At 39.6% G+C, this 23,947-nt stretch overlaps 1 protein-coding gene across 1 annotated transcript in view; it reads left to right on the top strand.

The window, feature by feature from the left end:
- Positions 1–23,947, top strand: part of LOC131152699 (uncharacterized) — a 74,306-nt gene that overhangs the window by 40,957 nt on the left and 9,402 nt on the right. The window contains exons 4-6 of the mRNA XM_058104507.1: positions 21,368–21,450; positions 21,783–21,897; positions 23,552–23,643. Coding sequence (XP_057960490.1) covers positions 21,368–21,450; positions 21,783–21,897; positions 23,552–23,643 — 290 coding nt within the window. The remainder of the gene's footprint in view (positions 1–21,367; positions 21,451–21,782; positions 21,898–23,551; positions 23,644–23,947) is intronic.

The following is a 23,947-nucleotide window of genomic DNA, read 5'->3' on the forward strand; positions in this document are numbered from 1 at the left end:
AAAGTTACTCTTGTTGATAACAATGCTTTCTGAACGTGGCAATATTCTTTCATTTCCATTCATTCCTCTTTCAGCCGTATTTTTTCCGATTCTTGTAGTAAATCATTGTTTTCTATTATTCATTTAGATATTTGGGTTCGTGTAGAGTCTAAGATTTGATTGGTCATCAATATTTTGTGTCCTTTGTGGATGATTTTTCATGTATAACTTGGATCTATTTGTTAAAAGATAGGTCTGAATTTCTTAATTTATTCACTCAATTTGCCAGAATGAAAACTCAGTTTAGCATCAGAATTCAAAATTTAAATTTGATTTGCACTTAAATTTGTTGAAAATAAGCTTCAGCCTTTTTTCTTGACCAAAAGGATTATTTGTTGAACATCGTGTCTACATACCCTTGTTTAATAGATGCACTTAGTATTCTAAGGGGACAAATTATATTTTCCATCATGTGCCAAAAAACATTCATGATCTCTGTTGTGTCTTGTGCTTTGGGATGCAAATGTTTTGTGTATGTTCCACACATTGGTCAAGACAAGTTCTCTCCTATTTAAGTGTGTCTTTGTTTGGCACTCGAGGACTCAGAAAGGACACTTATGAGAAAATACGTGACAAGTTCTCTTATGTTATTAAATGTGTCTTTGTTTGGTACTCGAGAATTCAGAAAGGTCACTCGCATGAAATATGTTTGTGCAAATGTCACTTTTCTTAAGACAACACCTTGTTTAGTCCTTTTTAGATGAATTTATTTAGAGCCCATCTATGATTGTTGCCCCTTCATGTGTTAATCTTTATGTTCCTACCCTTGTCTCTCTAGAGAAAGCTTCCACTTCTCTTCTCGATCGGTTACTAACCTAGAGCAATTAAGGGTTTATCAACAATGAAAAGTAGGCGCAGACCTCACTACCACCATGGAGTCGCCTTGTCCACCCTTTACTCTCCCAACTTCTGAATTCAGAGATACATCCTAACGTAACTTTGATTTGCCTATTGTTTATGGAAAAGATACCCAAGCTTTTACTCAGGATCCTCAGTTGCTTATTTTATTTCCCATTATGTTTGACTTCTTCACCTTCCAATTACTATGTGTTTTTTTTGCTTTTTCTACTTCTTTTCTTTTGATCCCTTCCTCACATGTTGAAGCATTTGCTAACCCTGGGTGGAAGCATGCAATTAATGTAGATTTGGATGCCTTGACCAATGGAGGGACGTGGGACTTGGTGGATCTTCCTTTTTATAAGAAGTTTTATCTATTGTTGCTAAATTGTCAAATATCTACCTGATGACTCTAATGAATGACTAAAGGCTCAATTGGCTGCCAAGGAGTACACAGAAATGTATGATATTTATTTTTGAGACCTTATCTCCTGTTGCTCGACTAAATTTTTTTGTATATTCATCTTTTTGGCAGTTATTTTGGATTGACCGTAATGCCAATTGAGTAATGAAGAAAGCTTTCTTATATGAGGATTTTCAGGAAGAGCTGTACATGGAGTAACCTCTTGGGCATGTTGCTTAGGGGGAGAGGGAGAGGTAAGGTATGTAGGTCCGTCATTGCCTTAAGCAATCTCCTTGATCTTGATTTGAAAATTTTAGTATGGTTGTTTCTGTATTTGGCTTTTATCCCGTGCTACTATGATCATTTGATCTTTGTCTGCAAAAAGGAGACAGGTGTGGTACTTTTAGTAGTTTATGTTGATGATATCATCATGACCGTAACTAGACCGAGATTGCACATGTCAAGCAGAAGCTTGTAGCAAAATTTTAAATCAGGGATTTTGACCCTCTGTTTTACCTTCTTGGCATTGAGATTGTGTGTTGTGAGAAAGGGTTATTGAAAATATACATGGAGGTATGCTGGGTGTTAAGTTAGTTGATACTCCTATAGATCCCGACTTGAAGTTTTCTACGGATGTTTGACTGGACTTTGAAGACAAATGTCATTATAGGTGGTTGGTTGGCAAGTTGACCTACTTGAATGTCACCAAACCTGACATATCATTTGTTGTTTTAGGTCCAAGCAGCCACATTCGGATGCTATTTGTAGCGTTCTGCAGTATCTCAAGATCTGTGCTAGAAATATGATATATAATTGTAATAGAAATCGTGAGATTTTGGGGTATTATGATGCAGATTGGGCTGGCTCCGTTGAAGATGTAAAGTCTATTCATTTTTGGATGGTAATCCTTTTTCCTAACATAGTGAAAACCAATAGCAGAATACTAAGCTATGACTATGGCTCATACTATTAGTGAGCTTGTGTGGTGAAGTCTCTTATGTTAGAGATGGGGTTCTTGATAGCGAATCCTATAGATATCTTTTATGATAATCAAGCTGTAATTTATATTGCGAGCATGTCACATGAGATGACTAAGCACATCGAAGTTGACCCTCATTTTGTGAGGGAGCTGTGCTCAAGAAGGTTGTAAGGAGTCCACTTGTGAAATCTATGGATAAGTTAGGCAATGTTTTCTCGAAGACTTTATCGAGATCTGCCTTGTCCTGTTGGTAACAAGCTGTGGTTAGGTGATATTTGTACACCTCTAGCTTGAGTGTTAGAAGAGAATATGTTATTTCCGTAACTGGGTACCTGTAGCTCTACATATGCTCCAAGTGACTTCCAACTGGGTCTTGTCCTTCTAATCTCTTCTTCTCTTCTTCTTTTCTCGCTCCCTAACCTTAAGTGCTGTATTTTCTTCGTTGAAACTTCAATATATTTCAGACTTGCAAGAGTTATGGAGCACAAATAAGAGGTTGCATTTGGCGTTTACTTGGTCATAACAAATTAATATTTCTTCCCCTTTCCTTGAGTATCACACATTTTTAAATAGGTAAATGCATTGCCTATAAAAGGGCACCAAGTGAGTACCAACCCATGACCTGTAAATCATTCACTAGACGAAATAAACAAAATCAGTAGTCTTTTACATGTTCATCACTATCAGTATTTCCATTAATTTTCCTGCTAGATAATTCTGTATTCTCAAAGATTGTGCTATTTCTTTCCCTCCACGCATCCAAAATATGGATATAGGGATACGATTGATTGGTTTTTTCTTTTCATTGTTAGTTTTGGTTCCTACCCACACCTGAAGTTCTTTAGAGAGTGTCTATGCTAAAACCTAATGCTGTCCCATCAGTCTCAAAACCACATCCATAGCTTTTTGGTCCACTAGCAATGGAGGAATGTGTGCTGAACAATTTCCAACTCCTTGCACATGTAGAATCCATTTGTCAGAATCAAATCTCTTTTATCTGTGAGATACATGCTTGGTGCACAACACTTTTGCCACAACTTCGAGTCAATGCCATATACAGTTAACAAATTGTTCCCATGTTTCACAGATAACTGTTGATAAATGGTGGATTGCAATGCAGCCATGTTTCACAGATAACTCATTGGGCATGGGATCACTGTCTTGATATGAAGTGTTGTTCCTTCAAAATAAAGAATTTTGAAGAACATTATGGGAGGATGTCCAAAAGGTTCTAGCCTTTGAATGACATTGATGATGTCAGTCTCAATCAAACATTCCTCACTCTCTCCCAATCCTCTTGGAAATGGTACAATGAGACTACTTCAATGTGGAAACATCCCTCTAACCCATGCTACTACTGGAGAATTGTACCAAAATGCTACTACAGCCTTGAAAAAACACAATCAATGGAAGTTCCTAAGACAGCTAGAAAAATAAGGGAAAATCCTGGTTTAGCCTGTGACTGTTCTAAATAGTTAAGTGTGAAGGAGGAAGGCCTTGCCTATGCAAATCCACAAAAAAAATATCACCATTCTTGCAGGTGGAAACTGGAAAAGGCAAGCTCCATTCTTTCGTTAGCTCTCAAAGAAGAAATGGAAGTTTTTCAAGAAGTTCAGAGGAAAAAGAAAATTAGATTGTTACCGGATTTGTAAAAAAAAAGAGGCAATATAAAAAACATTGTCATAAAAAAGTCAGTATTCTCTTTGAATGAGGAAATCTCAGATGAGACATTTTTGGCCCTGGCAGACATCTTAGATATCTAATAGAAGAATCATGAGTAAGAATGGGAGACAGTGAAGATAATTTTGTAATTTTTAACAGGATCAATTCAAATATAGTAGATTCTCTCTCATTGAACATGTTGTGCACTTTTCCCAGCCATCTCCTTCAGCCAACACACACATCTTCCCTGAAGAATATGATAAGCCAATTCCTATTCTTGCTTTCTTTGATAATAGAACATATTCTGCTACCATGAACCCTTTCCATTTTGCCTCCTTACTGGGAATCTTGGTTCCCTCATGGGAAAGATTTTCCACAGCATTCATTAACAAACAAACATATATTCAATTGTTGCCTGGATTGATTGTAAAACATCATGTCTATGGTTCAAAATTTCCACTATTCACCAAGTTTGATACCTCACTTTCACTTGCCAAAGTATCTTAGAGTCCTGTTTGAGGTTATTTATGTCTTTTAGTATTATTTTTTTTAAGTGTGTTAGTCTGTTAATTAGTGAGAGTTAGTAAGGGTATTAATGTCATTATAATGTATTTAATTTGTATTATAAATAGAGGGAAAGACCTATCTTCAAGTTAGGTCATTCATTTTATTGAACATCTCAACATGGTATCAGAGCATGATCCAACCTAAACCCTATCAAATTCAGCAGTTTCTGGAAAAACACATTCCCGTCGCTGCCCTTCTCAGATCCATCTCCATCCTTCATTATTTCACAAAACCAACCAAATATCCAAAAACAGAACCCTCCGAAGCCTACCTCCACAAAACCCCGTCGTTGGAAACAGCCTCACGAACCCCGACATGCTGGCCAACTGCCGGCAGTGCCAACCCCATGCTCCGGAGCGTGAGAGAGTTTCCGGCCACCTTTTTATTTATTTATTTTTTCTTCTGCCATGTTCTGATTCCCTATCTAGACAATATTATCAAGCTGTTCAACATGTTTTTTGTCCAAAGATTCAACCTTTTTCGACCACGCACTCGTGGTAATCTGTTAGTTTTTGTTCGGTGCTTGTAAATACTTCTTTGTGAGTTTCATGGAGCAGTGGCAGTGTTTGCAAGTTACAATTGTGAGGCTGTGGCAGTGCTATCTCAGTTGTTAAGTTGTTCACCTCGTCCATGGTTGTGTCAGTGCTTCACATAATTTGTGATTGTCCCGATCAGTTTTGATTGTTCTTCTTGTTCGACATTGGTGTGGCTGCAAGTTTGTTAGTGTTGGGATGGAGTCCATGAATCCAAAAATATGTTTCCTTCATCACTGCCATAGACAACGACTCAGAAGTTGGATGGAAAGAATTATGTTCAATGGTCTAAAGCTGTTTGGGTTTATTTTGCAGGATTAGGAAAATTTAACCACTTGCTCCAATCTGACCCTTCTAATGAGAAGAGAAAATAAGTGTGGATTCAAGAAGATGCCTTGATTGTTTCCCTCTTGTGGAATTCGATAGAGCCAAAATTGCACGGATGTGTATGCCTTTAGATACGTGCAAGGAGATTTGGGATTATGCTAAGCTTCTATACTCCAATAACATTGCACGTATGTATTTTTTATCCTAGGAGTACTTTCAGTTACAACAAGGAGATAGGAGCATTGCAGATTATTTTGGTGAGATGAAGTGTATTCATGAGGAGCTTAACATTGTGCAACCTATAATCACCGATGTTTGTGAGATGCAAAAATAGAGGGAGCAGATGACAACTCTTCGGGTTGTAGCGGGCTCGAGACCCCCAAATTTGAGGCAGTCCGGTCCCAGATACTTAGTATTACAAAGTTGCCATTATTTGCCAATTTTTATTCTCTGTGTTCTTTGTGCTTCCTTTAGTACACATTCTCCTGCTCTTGCATCTGGCTCTGAGAGGACAGCCTTTGCCACATAGGGTGATTCTAGTTCTCTATTAAACAACTGCAGAAATTATCGAGGTAGTTCGAGTAGTTGTAGCGGTAGAGATGGACGAGGTAGAGGAACTAATTGCAAGTGCACTCATTGTGGATGAAGTAATCACACTTTTGAGTAGTGTTGGGATCTCCTGGTAGACCTTCACATGTTGCTAAGGCAGCCATTACTGACTTCACACCTAAGGTGGGCTGCCAATGCAGCCACCACCGAACTACACACCTTTTGGGCTGAGTGGGGGGGGCAACATACCATATTGTCATGGTTTGACTATTTTCACACCATTGTGAAAAGACCGTGCGGTGCTAGCTAAAGCACTCTTGTTTAACTAGCCAGCCTATCGTTTACCAACGTTCATCCACGAAACACTTTCATTAGCATTCAATCAAATGGTAGCGGAAACAATAAGCATTCATGGAAGCAGTGGCAAGCAAGCATTAAACATTGAATCTATGCAATTCATTAACAACACCTCCGTTGACATCGTGTGCTTAGCGAGGGAGGCAAGTAGGCTAAACATGTTGACAATAGTTAGTGAGTTTTACAATGACTGATGAACACTCACCCTCCCTTAAAGAGCTTTCTAGGCCATTCCCACTCTAGCACTAGGAAACATCAAAGTGACCGAGGAGTCATACTGCCTTATTTGGCATACAAAGACACTACTAGTAGAAAATAACTCTACACTAATATTTACATGATGGAAACCCATCCCAAGCACACGAGATAAGTGGTCACAGGCAAGCATAATGCCCTGAACAAGCTTAGCTCGTGACACATATCTATGTAAGAGGAAGAGTATTCCAAGTTCCAACAGTATCTAGCATCACAACACGCTTTTCCTCCCATTGCATCTCTTGCCCAAACAAATAATCCCAAAGTATGCTCGTCATCCAGTACTTCTTGTCCTAATCTTTGGGTTATAGACTCTGCTGCCACTGATTATATCACAGGTATACCTAACTTCTTCTCCACTCTTTAATATCCTACAAATTTACCTTGTGGTACTCTTGTTGAGGGATCCACCATTGAAGTTAAGGGAATTGGGTCTGTAAATCCCACTTCTTCTATTTCTCTTCCTTTAGTTTTGTATTCGCAAATTTCCTTTTAATCTTATGTTCGTTAGCAAGATTACTAAATCCATGAATTGTTTAGTGACATTCTTTCTTGATTCTGTGGTTATTCAGGATTGAAGACAAGGAAGACAATTAGCAGAGGGCGTGAAGCTGGTGAGGACTTTATCACTTTGAGCCACTATCTCCTTCTACTGCCTGCACTGCTGCAGCCACACCTCTTAATATTCATTGTTGTCTAAGTCATCCTTCAGTGAAAAAGTTAAAACGTCTTGTTCTTGATTTGAGTTTTGTGTCTAATCTTGATTGTGCATCTTGCTAGTTGGGAAAGCACCATTGTATCCCTTTCGCTTCTCGAGTCAAAAAATGGGCTGCAAGCCCTTTCATGTTAGTTCATTATGATGTTTGGGGTCCTAGTAGAGTTGTGTCCAAGTTGGGTTTCAGCTACATTATAACCTTGTGGATGATTATTCAAGAATGACTTGACTATATTTAATAAAAGATCGTTTTGTGTTATTTTATTTGTTTTGTGCCTTTTATTCTAAAATAAAGACTTAATTTGGTTTGCCAGTTCGAATAGTTTGAAGTGATAATGATAAAGAGTATTTTAGTGCACAATTCACTACTTATATGACTAAATTTGATATTGTCCATCGATCATCTTGTGCTCACACTCCTCAACAAAATTGGTTTGCAAAGAGGAAAAATAGACATATACTTGAAATCACTCACACCTTACTTTATAAAATGCATGCACCTAACGTGTTTTGAAGTGATGCTGTACTTACTGCTAGCTATCTGATCAATAGGATGTCGTCCTCTGTTCTTAGGGGTAAAATTCCCACTCCATTGTATTTCCTAATTCACCTTATTCTCTCTCCTTCCTCGTATATTAAGTGTGCCCTTTCTTCATCAACTAACTCCTGCGGTGGATAAGTTAGATGCTCGTGGTAAAAATTTGTCTTTATGGGCTACTCATATACTCCAAAGGGATATCGTTGTTATTGTAACGCCCCGGTCCCAACTTATGGCCCGGGTGTTACTATAGTGGCATCTGTGTACTTGATATACTTCTCAACAGATATATACGCAGTGGAAAACATAAACATCCATCAAACTATTACCAGAGTTCTAACTGCCTGATAGATATATACAGCTATTCCAACATCCATATAAAATACTGTATGATACTCGACGCATCCTCGAGTCTTACAACATTTTACAAGTTCTAAAAACCTATAACATAACCAACAAAATCGAGCTCGTGGAGACGCTCACTCAAAAACAGATCGCTACCCTGCCCCAGTCCTTACTAATCTCAACCTCGATAAGGACCTGAAAAGACAGTTTGTATGATAGGGTGAGACACCTCTCAATAAGAGACGATTAAGCTAATAATAGTGTGTGGTTAGCATGCTTTAAATGTTTAACAAAAACATAAGCATATATAATCATCGTTTCCATAATTGTAAAATACGTAGTCCATTTTCATCATATGAACAACCCCATAGTATATAACAACAATTACATAAATGTACAGATATGTAGGATAGGACACACCCTCAAACTCTATGCCATGTATAAATCCCCACAATCACAATCGGGGTTGACCGCCCCTACTGTCTCAATACAGCCTGGGTACACGATCAAGAGGCAAACTCACACTAAGACCGCCCCTACTGTCACAATACAGCTTGGGTTCATATAGATCAAAAGTATGGTGCCCTCACTGGCAACGGATCCGTGCCTACACTATCAGTCCTCAGGGTTCTTAAAGCATATCATGTAATTTAAGCAATTTAAACACTCTTTTGAAATCATTTCACAAAACACATCATTACGTGAAATCTGGCTCGTAGCCATCAAATAAACTACCTGCATTTTCACAACAGTTCCAGTATTTCACAACATCAACACTTGCCACACAGTTTTCCACATTCGAAAACAACTCGAAAGTAAATATAAACAATTAATATCACAGTACGAGTTTTAAATAACGAAAACAACATTTCCAACTGGTGAAAAGGTCTAGAATGACAAGTACAATATTCTAAAAATATAATATTTGAATTTGACTGGTTGGTTTTTGAAAATAAAGCTGGTTTTTGAAAATAAAGCCGGTTTACCGAATCGAGGCCTGGAAACCCTAAAACTGCCGTAACTCGATATCTAGAAGTTATTTCAACATTTCAATCGATTCATATTGTATAAATCACTGTATTAACATAACCCCCTTACTTGCGTGTGAATTAGAGTCCGAAACAACCCATAACTCAAGCCCTAGCTTTCCGAACCCCGAACCTAAATGGTTCAAAACAACGGCACGAAAGCCCCTAAACCTAATACTCGAAGAACAACACTTTAGTATGATGTAGTATACTATAGATCTACCGGACCAAAAGCAAAAACCGACCCTTACCTCGATTTTCGGGAAAAATTCGGAAATCTCCGAAATGAAATTCTGATCCGTAAAACCTGCAGAGATTCCTTCCCTTATCCACGTAGCGATGTCGGATCGTTGATTCCGGCAACACACAGCTCGAAAATCTGAGAGAGAGAGAGAGAGAGAATGAGAGTTTATAAAGAAAAAACCTAACTTAGCCTTTAAGTAATCAAAATAAATATCTCCTCCAAGATATTTATATATAAATATCTCAAAATATCTCCTTGCAAAATATCTTCTCCAAAATATCTCTTTATTTATTTATTTATTATTATTATTATTATTATTATTATTATTATTATTATTATTATTATTATATATATTTTTGAACAGGTTACTACAATCTTCCCTCATAAAATTTTGTCCTCGAAATTTGCTAACTGTTCCTATCATATTGTCTGAACTATAATTGCTTTGTCTCTAGGAAGAGCCGGCGGCCACCCACATAGTAGCCCCGTCCCAAATTTATTACTTACCCTCACTTATGGCGGAGGAATACCGTGGTTACATACAATAGTCTCGGAAGCTTATATTACATATACAAACTCTCCCAGAGACAATCCACATACCCTTACCATAAGCAAAAAGGGATACACTCACATATCTACATTACCTATCTAACTCTGAACATCTCTGAATAGTTGAGGATACTTTTGATGTATCTCAGGTTCTAATTCCCAAGAAGCCTCCTCAACCACGTGGTTACACCATAGCACCTTTACCAATGGTATCTCCTCGGTACGCAGCTTCCGTACCTTCTGATCCAAAATTTGAACTGGTACCTCACCATAAGCTAGCGCTTTACTGATCTCTAAGGACTCATAACTAATCACGTGCAACGGATCTGGCACGTACTTCCTTAGCACCGACACGTGAAACGCATCATGCACCCTAGATAAGGTCGGGGGTAAGGCTACCTGATAAGCAACTGGACCTATCCTCTCTAGGATCTCAAACGGCCCAATGTACCTAGGACTCAACTTGCGCTTCCTCCTAAACCTCATTACTCCTTTTATAGGAGCAACCCTCAGAAATAACATATCTCCGATATCAAATTTCAGTTTCCATCGGCGAGTATCAACATAACTCTTCTGCCAACTCTAAGCTGATCTAATCTTTTCTCTAATAAGCTCGACCTTCGAAGAGGTCTGCTGAACCAACTCCGGTCCCAAAATTTGCCGCTCACCTACCTCATCCCAGTACAACGGAGATCAACATCGACGACCATACAAGGTCTCATATGGTGTCATCTCAATACTAGCCTAGTAGCTATTGTTATAAGCAAATTCTACGAGTGGTAGATACCGGATTCAATTGTTACCGAAATCCAACACGCATGCCTGCAGCATATCCTCCAAAATTTAAATCGTCCTTTCAGACTGCCCATCCATCCGCGGGTGAAACGCCGTGCTGAACGTGAGCTGTGACTCCAAGGCATCCTGCAACTCCTTCCTAAACCGAGACGTGAAACGTGGGTCTCGATCTGAAATGATAGACACCGAGACGCCATGGATCCGTACTACCTCCTGTACGTACAATTCTGCCAGCCTATTAATAGAATAGTTGACTCCAATTGGAATGAAGTGTGCCGTCTTCGTCAGCCGATCCACCACCACCCAGATAGCATTATGTCCATGCACCGCTGAAGGCAACCCCGAAACAAAATCCATCGAGATGTGTTCCCACTTTCACTTGGGAATGTCAAGCGGCTGTAGTGGTCCTACTGGTCTTTGATGCTCAGCCTTCACCTGTTGATATGTCAGGTATTGCCCAACAAACTCAGCCACTTCCCTCTTTATATTACTCCACCAGAACGATTCTCGTAGATCTATATACATTTTCTTGCTCCCTGGATGAACAGTATAGAGAGAGCGATGAGCATCCTCCGGAATCATCCTCTTTATCTTTGCGTTGTCTGGTACACACAACCTGGTGTGGAATCTCTGAACTCCATCCTCAGAGACATTAAAGTTTGAATGTGGTTCACTCTGCAGTTTCTCCACAATCTTTACCAACTCTGCATCGTTCAATTGAGCAACTTTGATTCGTTCTCGTAAGGTCGGCTAAACCACCAACCCAGCAACGAAGGCCTGGGGATCCCTGTCCACCAGCTCTACCCTCAATCTCTCTAGATCCATCTTGATCTGATGCTGCCCCACAACTGCTGAAACTGACGCCTCCACTGACTTCCGACTCAACGCATCAGCTACCACATTAGCTTTTCCGGGGTGATAGCTAATGGTACAGTCGTAGTCTTTGATCAATTCGAGCCACCTACGCTGCCTCATATTCAACTCCTTCTGGGTGAAGAAGTATTTAAGACTCTTATGAACGGTAAAGATCTTGCACTTCTGACCATACAGATAGTGCTGCCAGATCTTTAGAGCAAACACAACTACTGCCAGCTCCAAATCATGCGTAGGGTAATTCTTCTCGTACTCCTTGAGCTGACGAGAAGCGTAGGCAACCACTTTACCCTGTTGCATCAAAACACAACCTAGTCCCTTCAGGGACGTGTCACTGTAGATCACGAAGCCACCGTCCCCTGATGGAATGGTCAACACTAGAGCCGTGATCAAGCGCCGCTTCAACTCTTGGAAACTTTGCTCGTAGTCTCTAGTCCACGCAAACCTGCTACCCTTCCTGGTAAGCTACGTCAAAGGGCCCGACAGCTTAGAAAAGCCCTCGATGAACCGGTGATAATACCTAGCCAGATCCAAGAAACTACAAACCTCATATACGTTCCTTGGTTTTGCCTAGTCAACTATCGCCTCAACTTTACCTGGGTCAACTGAAATCCCCTCCTTGGATACAACGTGCCCTAGAAATGCAACTTGCTTAAGCCAGAATTCGCACTTCTTGAATTTAGCGAATAGTTCCTTCTCTCTAAGTACCTGAAGGACTACTCTAAGATGAGCATCATGCTCTGCTGGACTCTTCGAATACACCAAGATGTCGTCGATGAACACCACCACGAATTTATCTAGGTACTCGTAGAACACCCTGTTCATCAAGTCCATGAATGCTGCAGGTGCATTCGTCAAACCAAACGGCATAACCAAAAACTTGTAATCGCCATACCGGTTTCAAAAAGCAGTCTTTGATACATCCTCTGCTTTCACCTTCAGCTGGTGATACCCGGACCCCAGATCGATCTTCGAAAAGACCTGAGTGTCCTGCAACTGGTCAAACAAGTAATCTGAGGCAATGGATATCTGTTATTCACGGTCACCTTATTGATCTCCCGGTAATCGATGCACATCCTCATCGACCCATCTTTCTTTTTCACAAACAACACAGGCGCACCCTAGGGTGACACGCTTGGCCTGATGAACCCCTTGTCCAAAAGTTCCTGCAACTGCTCCATCAGCTCTTTCAACTCAGTTGGAGCCATCCTGTAAGGTGCCTTGGAGATTGGTGCTGTCCTCAGTGCTAACTCAATAGCAAACTCCACTTCCCTGTCTAGAGGCAACCCCGGCAAGTCTTCAGGAAAGACATCGGAGAACTCCCTTATCATCCGGATATCCTCCAACTTCAATCCCTCCTTAGGGGCCTCTTTCACACTCGCCAGGTATCCCCGACAACCCTCCAGAAGTAGCTGTCTCGCCTGCATCGCCGAGAGGATCCATGGTGCAGAACACACACACGACCCAACAAATAGAAATTCCTGCTCTCCGGGAGGCCTAAACACTTCTTCCTTCCTACTTCAATCAATGCTTGCAAAACTGGATGCCAGCCAATCCATCTCTAGGATTACATCAAACCTATGCATACCAAACACGATTAGACTGGCAGGCAGCCTCCTCCTCTGAATCTCTATCAGGTAATCCCTGACCACTCTACTGCATACCACCACTAACCCTGATGGCGTATCCACACCTAACTCGACCTCTAACGGTTGAGCCTCCATTCCACACTGTTTAACAAATTCTCAAGATATAAAGGAGTTTGTTGCACCCGAATCAAAAAGAACTATAACATTATATGATAAGCTGTAAATGGTACCTGTCACCACATTGCCAGTGTTCTTTGCATTGCCTGGCATCATCGAGTACACCCTAGCCTGAGCGGTGCCTCCCTGGTGACCACCTCGAGGTGCCTGATTACCACCTCGGTTCTGAGCCTATGCTGAAGGGAGAGTCACTGTTGCCTGACAGTCTCATATCAGATGCCCTGACTCCCTGCACCTGTAGCAGCTCGTGAATCAAGACTTGCACTCGCCCCAATGATGCTTCTGGCACTTGGGACACATTGGCTTCTCCGAACTCCCCTGGGAAGCCTGAGATCTTGACTTCTGCTGTTGTTGGCCCGAAGGACCACCGGACTTCTTCCAATAACTCTTGCTGGAGCCTAACTGCAAATTCTGGGGAAAAGGCCTCTTCTTCTGATTCACCTCTCTCTCTCTCTCGCTCTCTCTCTCTCTCCCTCCTAGATGCTGGCTTCAGCCGGCATGGCTCTATCCGCAAGCTCGTAAAAGCCCTAGACCATCAACGCTGCCATGTGCGCGCATATAGCCTGCTTCAAGCCCCTCTCAAACATACGAGCCTTCTTCGGCTCATCTGAAACCATGTGAGGCGCAAATTGAGATAACTCCACGAACCTAGCCGCGTACTACTGCACCGGCATTGATCCTTGAGTCAAGTGGAGGAACTCCTTAGACTTCGCCTCACGGGTGGCGATGGGGAAGTATCGTGCAAAGAACACCTCCTTGAAGTGACTCCAGGTAGTTGACACGTACCATGGGCGCTGCTCCTCGACCAGCCTAGCTGATCGCCACCATCTCTTAACCTCCCCCACCAGCTGGAGGGTGGCGTATTTAACTTTCTGTTCCTCTGTGCACTTAGACACCTCCAATAGATCCTCCATCTCTTGTAACCAGTCCTCCGCCACAATCGAGTTCGGCCCTCCTGAAAATGCCGGCGGATTCGTTTTGGAGAACTGCTGGTACGTGCAGCCTCTATTTGCAACCATCTGATCCTGCTCCCTAGATCCCCTCCTGGGTTCCTTCCTGGCCTGCCTCGCTATATCGCGGAGGAACATAGGAGCCTCAGTCTCATCTTCACTAGAGGCATCCAGGTGATTATTGCCTCTTGCCATAATCCCCTTCCCTTTGGGTTCCATCCTGTACATAGGTAAAAGCCGACTTAATCATTCCACATTTAACACAATAAATGCAAATATGGAACAAGAAGATTAAACAACACGTATTCGAGACACCGACAGCCCATACACACTAGACCGTCTAATCTCTCATCTCAACATCCGAGTCAAGTCTCTCAACCTAGAAACGAAACCATCGATGGATTTACCATGGTTTTCTTGAAATCGTCATTTTTGGAAAAGCACAGAAGACCGTCGAAAGAAGTCTCGCCTCCGAGCCTCCAGACTAAAACCTGACTAACTCTCTAACTCTATCTCATTACAGCCAATACTCTAGTTTTTTACTCACTGACCATCAAAGTCTGTAGAACCTAGCAAACCTAAGCTCTGATACCACCTGTAATGCCTCGGTCCCAACTTACGGTTCGGGTGTTGCTGTAGTGACGTCTGTGTACCTGTACTTCTCAACAGATATATACGTAGCAGAAAACAAACATCCATCAAACTATTACCAGAGTTCTAACTTCCTGATAGATACATACAACTATTCCAACATCCATATACAATACTGTATGATACTCGACGCATCCTTGAGTCTTACAACATTTTACAAGTTCTGAAAACCTATAACATAACCTACAAAATCGAGCTCGTGGAGACGCTCACTCAAAAACAGATCGCTATCCTACCCCAGTCCTTGCTAATCTCAACCTCGATAAGGACCTGAAAAGACAGTTTGTATGATAGGGTGAGACACCTCTCAGTAAGGGACGATTAAGCTAATAACAGTGTGTGGCCAGCATGCTTTAAGTGTTTAACAAAAACATAAACATATATAATCATCGTTTCCATAATTGTAAAATACGTAGCCCATTTTCATCATACGAACAGCCCCATAGTACATAACAACAATTACATAAATGTACAGATATGTAGGATAGGACACGCCCTCAAACTCTATACCATGTATAAATCCCCACAATCAGGGTTGACCGCCCCTACTGTCTCAATACAGCCTGGGTACACGATCAAGAGGCAAGCTCACACTAAGACCACCCCTACTATCTCAATATAGCTTGGGTTCATATAGATCAAAAGTATGGTGCCTTCACTGGCAACGGATCCGTGCCTACGCTATCAGTCCCCAGGGTTCCTAAAGCATGTCATGCAATTTAAGCAATTTAAACACTCTTTTGAAATCATTTCACAGAACACATCATTACGTGAAATCCGGCCCATAGCCATCAAATAAACTTCCTGCATTTTCACAACAGTTTTAGTATTTCACAACATCAACACTTGCCACACAGTTTTCCACATTCGAAAAAAAACCCAAAAGTAAATATAAACAATTAATATCACAGTATGGGTTTTAAACAACGAAAACAACATTTCTAACGGTGAAAAGGTATAGAATGACAAATACAATATTTTAAAAATATAATATTTGAATTTGACCGGTTGGCTTTTGAAAATAAAGCCGATTTACCAAACCAAGGCCCGAAAACCCTAAAACTGCCGTAACTCGGTATCTAAAAGTTATTTCAACATTTTAATCAATTCATATTGTATAAATCACTATATTAACATAACCCCCTTGCTTGCGTGTGAATCGGAGTCTAAAACGACTCGAAACTCAAGCCCTAGCTTTCCGAACCCCGAACCTAAACAATTCAAAACAACGGCACGAAAACCCCGAAACCTAATACTCGAAGAACAACACTTCAGTATAATCTCGTATACTACAGATCTACCGGACCAAAAGCAAAAACCGACCCTTACCCCGATTTTCGAGGAAAACTTGGAAATCTCCAAAATGAATTTCTGATCCATAGAACCTGTAGAGATTCCTTCCCTGATCCACGTAGCGACGTCGGATCGTCGATTCTGGAAACACATGGCTCGGAAATCTTAGAAAGAGAGAGAGAGTAGAGTTCGTGTCTACAGAGAGAGAGAGAATGAGAGTTTATAAAGAAAAAACCTAACTTAGCCTTTAAGTAATCAAAATAAATATCTCTTCCAAGATATTTATATATAAATATCTCAAAATATCTCCTTTCAAAATATCTCCTCCAAAATATCTCTTTATTTATTTATTATTATTATTTTTTGTTTTTTGATCGGGTTACTGCAGTTATAGTCCTGTGCTGCATCGCTTCTTTGTTTATGCCAATGTTACCTTATTTGAGTCGACACCTCACTATACCTAGTCCCTTCTGAGCTTAATGTGTCTTTTCCTCTGTCTAATCCTCTAGATTCTACTTTGCCGCCCTTACCCAACCAACCATCTGAGTCTCCATGTAGTTCAAGTCCTTCTCATGATCTTGATCATCCTAGTTTGCAGGTCCATTCACGACGGTGGCTCCAAGGGAGAGAGTCACCTCTAGATTTTAATACCACTCCTTTGGTTTCCTCGTCCGATGATCATATTTTCCATAACGTTGATACTCCCATTGCTGTTTTGAAAGGTAAACACACATGTACTCAACATCCCATTTCCAACTATGTTTGTTATGACTTCTTATCACCCTCCTATTATTGTTTTGTTATTGCTCTGTCTTCTATTACCCTCCTAAATGTGTTTCACAAGCCTTAACCCACTCTAAGTAGAGAAATGCTAGGGTTGAAGAGATGAATGCTTTATAGGACAATGGCACTAGGGACTTGGTATGTAACGACCCCAAAATTCTCTTCTTTTTTTTTCCATAATAACTGTAAATGGTTTAGGTTCCTACATGGTATGTCTTCCTCCTGACAAGTCTGTGGTTTATTGTCGTTGCGTTTGCACTGTGAAGGTCAACCCTAATGGTTTTGTCGCTCATCTAAAGGCCCGTCTTGTTGTTAAAGGGTATACTCAGGTGTATGGTTTGGATTATTGTAACACTTTTTCTCCGGTTGCCAAACTTAAATCAGTATGTTTGTTTATCTCCTTGGCCGCTACTTGTCACTAGCCTTTGCATCAATTACATGTGAAGAATGTCTTCTTGCATGGTGACCTTGAAGAGGAGGTCTACATGGAACAACCACCTAGGTTTGTTGCTTAGGGCAAGTTAGGCATAATGTGTTGACTCAGGAAGGCCCTATATGGTTTAAAACAATCTCTAGGAGCATGGTTTGTTCGTTTTAGTGCTGTAGCACTTGCGTTTGGTCTTCAATGGTCTATGGTGCATCATTCTGTGTTTTATTGTCATACTTCATTCGGGAGAATCCTTCTTGTTTATGTGGATGATATTGTTATTATAGGTGATGATGATAAAGGTATTTAGAGTCTCGAACTTTTTCTATAGACTAAGTTTCAAAACAAAGATTTGAGACTGTTGAAATACTTCTTGGGTATAGAAGTATCTCGATCTCGTATAGGAACTATTTTGCATAGAGGAAGCAAGTTCTTGATTTGTTGGACGAAACTGCATTGTTGGGATCTACACTGGTTGGTACACCCATGGATCCTAAAAGTAAGTTATTGTCAGATATGAGTGATTTGCTACCTAATCTTGGATAATACCAGAGACTTGTTGGAAAGTTGAATCATCTCACAATCACTTGGTCAGATATATCTTTTGCAACAAGTGTTGTAAGTCAATTACTAGAGATTCTCGGAGGACAAGTCATTGGGATGTAGTAATTCGCATCTTGAGATATCTCAAAGGTGCATCTAGGAGAGGTCTTTTATATCATGATCAGTGTCACACTTATATCCATGGATATACAGATGCAGATTGGGCTGGGTCACCTTCCAACCGGAGATCCACAGCCGGATGCTTTATCTTGATTGGTGGTAATTTGGTTTCTTGGAAGGGTAAGAAGCAAACTGTGGTGGCCAAGTCAAATGCTGAATCAGAATATAGAGCTATGACTCACACTACTTGTGAACTTGTTTGGTTGAAGAACATGCTGGAAGAATTGGGTTTTTCACATTCTCAGCCTATGAAACTGATGTGCGATAATCAAGCTGCTCTTCAAATTGCCTCCAGCTTGGTCTTTTATAAGCGGAGGAAGCACATTGAAGTTGGTTGCCACTTTGTTTGGGAGACACTTATGCAGAAGCTTATTACTACTGCTTATGTGAAGTCTGATATGCAGCTTGTAGATTTTTTTACCAAAGCTTTGGTTAGTGCTCGTGTTAAATTTATTTGTAACAAGCTGGAAGCATATGGCATTTATGCTCCAGCTTGAGGGGGAGTGTTAGAGGTTATTTATGTCTTACTATTATTATTATTAACTGTGTTAATATGTTAATTAGTTAGAGTTAGTAAGGGTATTATTGTCATTAGAATGTATTTAATTTGTATTTTAAATAGAGGAAGAGACCTATCATCGAGTTAGGTCATTCATTTTAATCAAAATCTCAACATCTAAAGGTCTTAAATATATAGATTATTGTTTTCCCTTGACCCAAATCATATTGAGGCATAATGTCCCCTTATGGAGGCCATAGTCCAAACCTAACTCAATAAGAGCTAGATTAGTTATAGAAAGAAGCGTAATAGAGCTTATCACTTCTCAATGGAGTTCTGAAGCCTCTATGTCAACAGGAGAGCAGAGTAAGTTGGGGGAAAGTTATGATTGGTTATTAGTTATTGTCTCTTAAACTGTTTTTAGGCAAATGATAAGTTCCCTCTTACCACAAGGGAACTGCTATTTTTGTGAGATTCTACTGACTTGTCATTGTTCCAAAAAAGAAAAAGGTTAAAAAAAAAAAAAGTTTCTGCATCCTCCTTTCGCACTTCATTGGCATGTCATGCCATTTTGATACAAGGCTGCCCCATTTTATTTCAAAGGCTATCATAGATAATATTAAACCTTTATCATCAGTTGAGTCATCCATCACTGTTGCCCAAGTTTCATTCTTTGGTGCAAGAATATTGTGTATTGATTTCTTGGGGATGCGTATTTCTTGTGGAAAAATTAACATGATATTTCCAGTTAGCTTGCTGAATTTCAGACGAAAATCTTTCATTCAAATGAGTCTGACAATTCCTTGAAATTGTTAATTACGCGGCTGATTTCATTTCATAAATAGCAAGATCTAGAACTCCCCTGCCTGTACAATTTAAGAAGAGTGCTTCTTCCTGGAACCACAAATGTATGGATGCAGTCAGAGCATCCAAGATATTAGCAAAAAAATCTGCCCTCCCTTAAGATTACCTCCACTGGGAAAAGAATCTTTTATACTGTTGCCAGGGACCAGGGTTCCATATTAACTGAGAAAGGCAACACAAGGAAAGGCACTTGTATCATTACGGAAGTAGAGCTTTCTAAAAAGCAGAGTTATGATATCATTCCTCTGATAAAGAGATTCTTGTAGTAAGAAGAGGCATATAAAATTTCCAATTCCATTTGGTGGGCCATCGCGTCCTGATTGAGATGGATCCATTAGCCTTTCAAAAGATGTTTAAATTCATGCGAAAAATGCTCCTCCCTTCTCAACTGCCTAGATGATCAAATGGGTTCACCTAGTGAAAGTTTGACGTTGAGCCCATCTAGGTAAAGATAATTTTCTTCCATTTTTCCTTTCAGAAACTTTGAAAATTCTTGCTTTGATTGTTCTTGTGATTTTCAACCTTGAACCCACTAATAAACATTTCTTGAACATGTCCTCGTCAGCATGAATATTGGTCAATTAATTGGATTTGAGAAGTCTTACATAGAACAGTGGTACTCATAAGCCTTCCCTGTTATCCTGTTTACTCATTCTTATCTATCTTGGAATTAAATGATAGGTTCTTATTCTAACCCCAAAGGAGGCTGACATTCTGTTTTGGTACCTAGTAGATCTCTGCTGCATTTGAATAATATTTGAGGAAAGAGGTCTTCACTATTTAACCAGTGGCCAAAATTTAAATTTTTTTAAATATTTGGAGATATTTTCTCTGCTGCATTGGCAATAGAATCGCAGAGAATGTGACTTCAAAAATACATTGGTCACTTTTCAATGTCACACAGATTAATTTTGAAGAAAATGACAAAGGCATAAGATCTCATCAATGTGAGTTCCATCGTGAATGCAATGTGCTTTATGACTAGAAAGACTTGAGCTTTAGATCACTGGAAAACCATGATGAGTACAGAGATTCTATGTAAAGTTCCCAGAGATCTTTCCTATCATGCAACATAATACTACCATGTTGTTAAGTCTGACTTTTATTACGAATACTCTTGAAACTAATTGGAACCTGACCGTCCAATCTACACAGTATCCCTTAGAGCTTAGCTAAGACCCAAAAAATATGTTCCAAGATTGAAGATATTGATGGATGATGCCTATCTGATGGTGAAGCATCTACTGATGATGATTGAAAAGATTCTCTTTCAACCAAGTGCAAAAGGTAAATAAAGTGGTAAAAGAATAAAATATATATTTCTTATCTACTATTGATGTCTTTTTCATCTAGTATAGCATCTGTATCTGGTCCATGTCTTATCTGCTATTGGTGTGTAAGCCTTATTAAAGTGGTGTGATAGGAGAGACTCAAGTAAAGAAGCATATTGTGTGGTTGTAATAAAATTAATTGTATCGTAGTTCAGACTCCACGAGAACCTATAAATTCCCCGTAAGGGGCAAGAGGTCTAAGCACCTATTCCCCACCATTGTTACTTTAATACAGCTCTCCTCTTGAAATCTTCCTCATTCTCTTGTGTAGATGATTTTGATCAATAGCCAATTGTGTGACTGCATGTCTTTTTCTTTTCTTTTTAAATTCTAAGTTGAGTTGCAGACTAACACCTTGACATTTCTATGATAATTTTTAACATTCGGAATCTCTTTATTACCAAACAATTATAAATTTTGGGCTTTACTCATTTTACTCATTCTGTGTATCCTCAATGGCCAAATTCTGCAAATGTTTTTCTCAGAGAGTGAAAGCTATATTTCCAGATGCTGGTGCAACTGCACTTCTTAAATATCGATGGAAAGATGCTTCTTTTGGATTTTCCAGGTAATCATGCCATTATATCATATAGTCCATGTCGTTGCATAAGAATTTGCTTTTTATGCAATGCTTCTTATCTGCTCCAATTGATGGAGTCTTACAACTGAGCCAGTCCAATTATGATTTTATGCTTATATTATTTAAAAAAAAATGATTTCCTATGCTTATGCTTTGTTTGTGCCTGTATCCTATTCTCATGTTGTAGGATGTTAGCATCAAATCCAAAAAGTGGAAGATGATTTTGTTATTTACCAGACATAAAATATATGAACAGTCTGTCTATGCCTAAATCTTCTTGCCTCATTGAAATGAAATTATTCTATTCCCATTTTACGCAGCTTAAGTGACCGGAAACCTGTTGAGAGTGAAGATGAAATGGTGGTTATGATTGTTCCTGATTATCAGATGCTGGATTATGTACAGCGAATAGCATCTGACCTCTCTGATGACCCGGTATAGACCTGATCACACTTCCATATCAGAAGTTGCTCTCATTATTCACATGTTTCTCTTATTGAAAATCAATCCTTCTGATCTCTGAAATGAACCACTTTTTAAAACTTCAAGAGACTTTCATTGTATACATTGGCGGTCCTTTAAATGCATTTATTGGTATCTTCTTATTTTGGAAAAATAAAAACTTATGGAAAGTGAAGAAATGTCGAAATTGTTGCTTGGATTTTGGAATCTTAATTCCTTGCATGGCCTCTTATAGTTAAATCATTCTCTTCGAGAGCAAATACAGTGGCTCATCTAAAATTTTTAGGCAAAAAAGTCGGTCATATTAAGTGTCACTAAGTTTATATATGCTCATGTATTTGCATGTAACTGGAAGCTGCATATAATAACAATAAAAACCTTTGTCATTATTTTTTGCTGCAATATTATTTCATAATTTTTGATTGTGATAGAGCAGAGAATAGAGAGTACTACACTTATCAAACTCTTTATAAGATAGGCAATCAACTATCAAGAGTATAAATGGATGGGGGAGGTAACTATCAAGAGTATAAATGGATGGGGGAGGCACCTTTAGCTCCTGCATATCCTCATCTCTGTTGGGATTAGAATTGGTCAGCCAAATAAGTCATTGGTCTGCCTCTTGTTATGATCAGTTTAGGGTGGTCCTGACTCCAAACAATTTGTCACATTATTGTCAATATTCAAAATATAGCTTAATTAACCGAAAAATGTTTATGTATCATGAAATGAGTACTTTATTTGACGGAGTAGGATGAAGCTCAAGATTTAACAGTACTGTTTCTAGGTTGTCAAATGCTTGTACCTCCGTGAAACCCTAAGCTGTGATGTTTTGGGCTGCAGCATCTTCAGCTCTAAGAGAATGAACCCAACAACAACTGGGCCAGACTTGGACCACATTCAGGCTTTTTTACAGTTATGAACTGTTGGACCTTTTCCTTATGACGATTTGCTTGAAGCCTGCCGCTTATTAGATACTTATTCGGCCAGTCCTCCATTACTTTAGAAATGGCCCAAATTACTAATTAGCTGGCCACAGACCCCAAGTCCAGCAATACGTTTGGTATGCCAGACATGTCCCATTGGACAACCGCACTGCCACATGTGACTACACATGCTTAATCTCCTCTTCAGCTGCCCATCCACCAGTGCTGGAACAGCCGTCAATCCATGACAACTTGGGCAACAACCTGAGCAATGACCAACAAAAACATTACTGACCTTAGAATCTTCAAACTGGCATTTCGGTTCCGCCACCTCATTCCATCACAAAGTATCAACAGAACCCATCCATTTGTCTCCTTTTAGACCCCCAATAATGAAAATTGCAAGGTCTTCCCTCTCAAACTTTAACCTAATTCCAGAAATCTTCCCACTTTTGTTGACTTATCCACCACTCTGTGCCAAATCCTTACACCATCAAAGCAATAGCACTCAGAAAATAACAATAATGTGTTTTTTCTATATTATGTTTTGTGATTTCTGGAGTTGACTAGCTAATAACAGTTAGTAGAATCTTATTGAAATCAAAGATTCAATTATAATTTGTTAATTTTTCTTTCCCTCCTGTATGCATTACATTGAGAACAAAAAGTTCCTTACACTTGCTTCTGCATTATATTGTTAGCCAAGGCCTCTTGTTATGTGGAACCCACGTCTAGTTAGTGAAGATGTTGGTGTTGGATTCAATGTTCGGAAGTTAAGGCGGTACTTTTTAAGGTGAAGTGTGCTTTTCTCTTTTTCCCCTCATTTTATGTTAGCATGTTTATACCTTACCTTTGTTTTTTCTTAAATCATTTTCATCTCTCTTAAAAATTAGTAATCCACTCAGACAAATAGAATTTAATTTCCAAACCTTCTTTGTTGTTTTTTTGTTTTTTCTTTTTTGTTTGTTTTGTTTTTTTCCCTTTTAATGCTTGTATGTGGGCTTATGGGCAGTTGAGCTGTTGCCTGAATATTGTTAGAACACCACTTTACCTAAAAGCTTAAGCTATTAGGTTGCGGCCAACAATTTTTATCAAGC

The sequence above is a fragment of the Malania oleifera genome, chromosome 4 (assembly GCF_029873635.1).
Source record: "Malania oleifera isolate guangnan ecotype guangnan chromosome 4, ASM2987363v1, whole genome shotgun sequence".
Lineage (NCBI taxonomy): Eukaryota > Viridiplantae > Streptophyta > Magnoliopsida > Santalales > Ximeniaceae > Malania > Malania oleifera.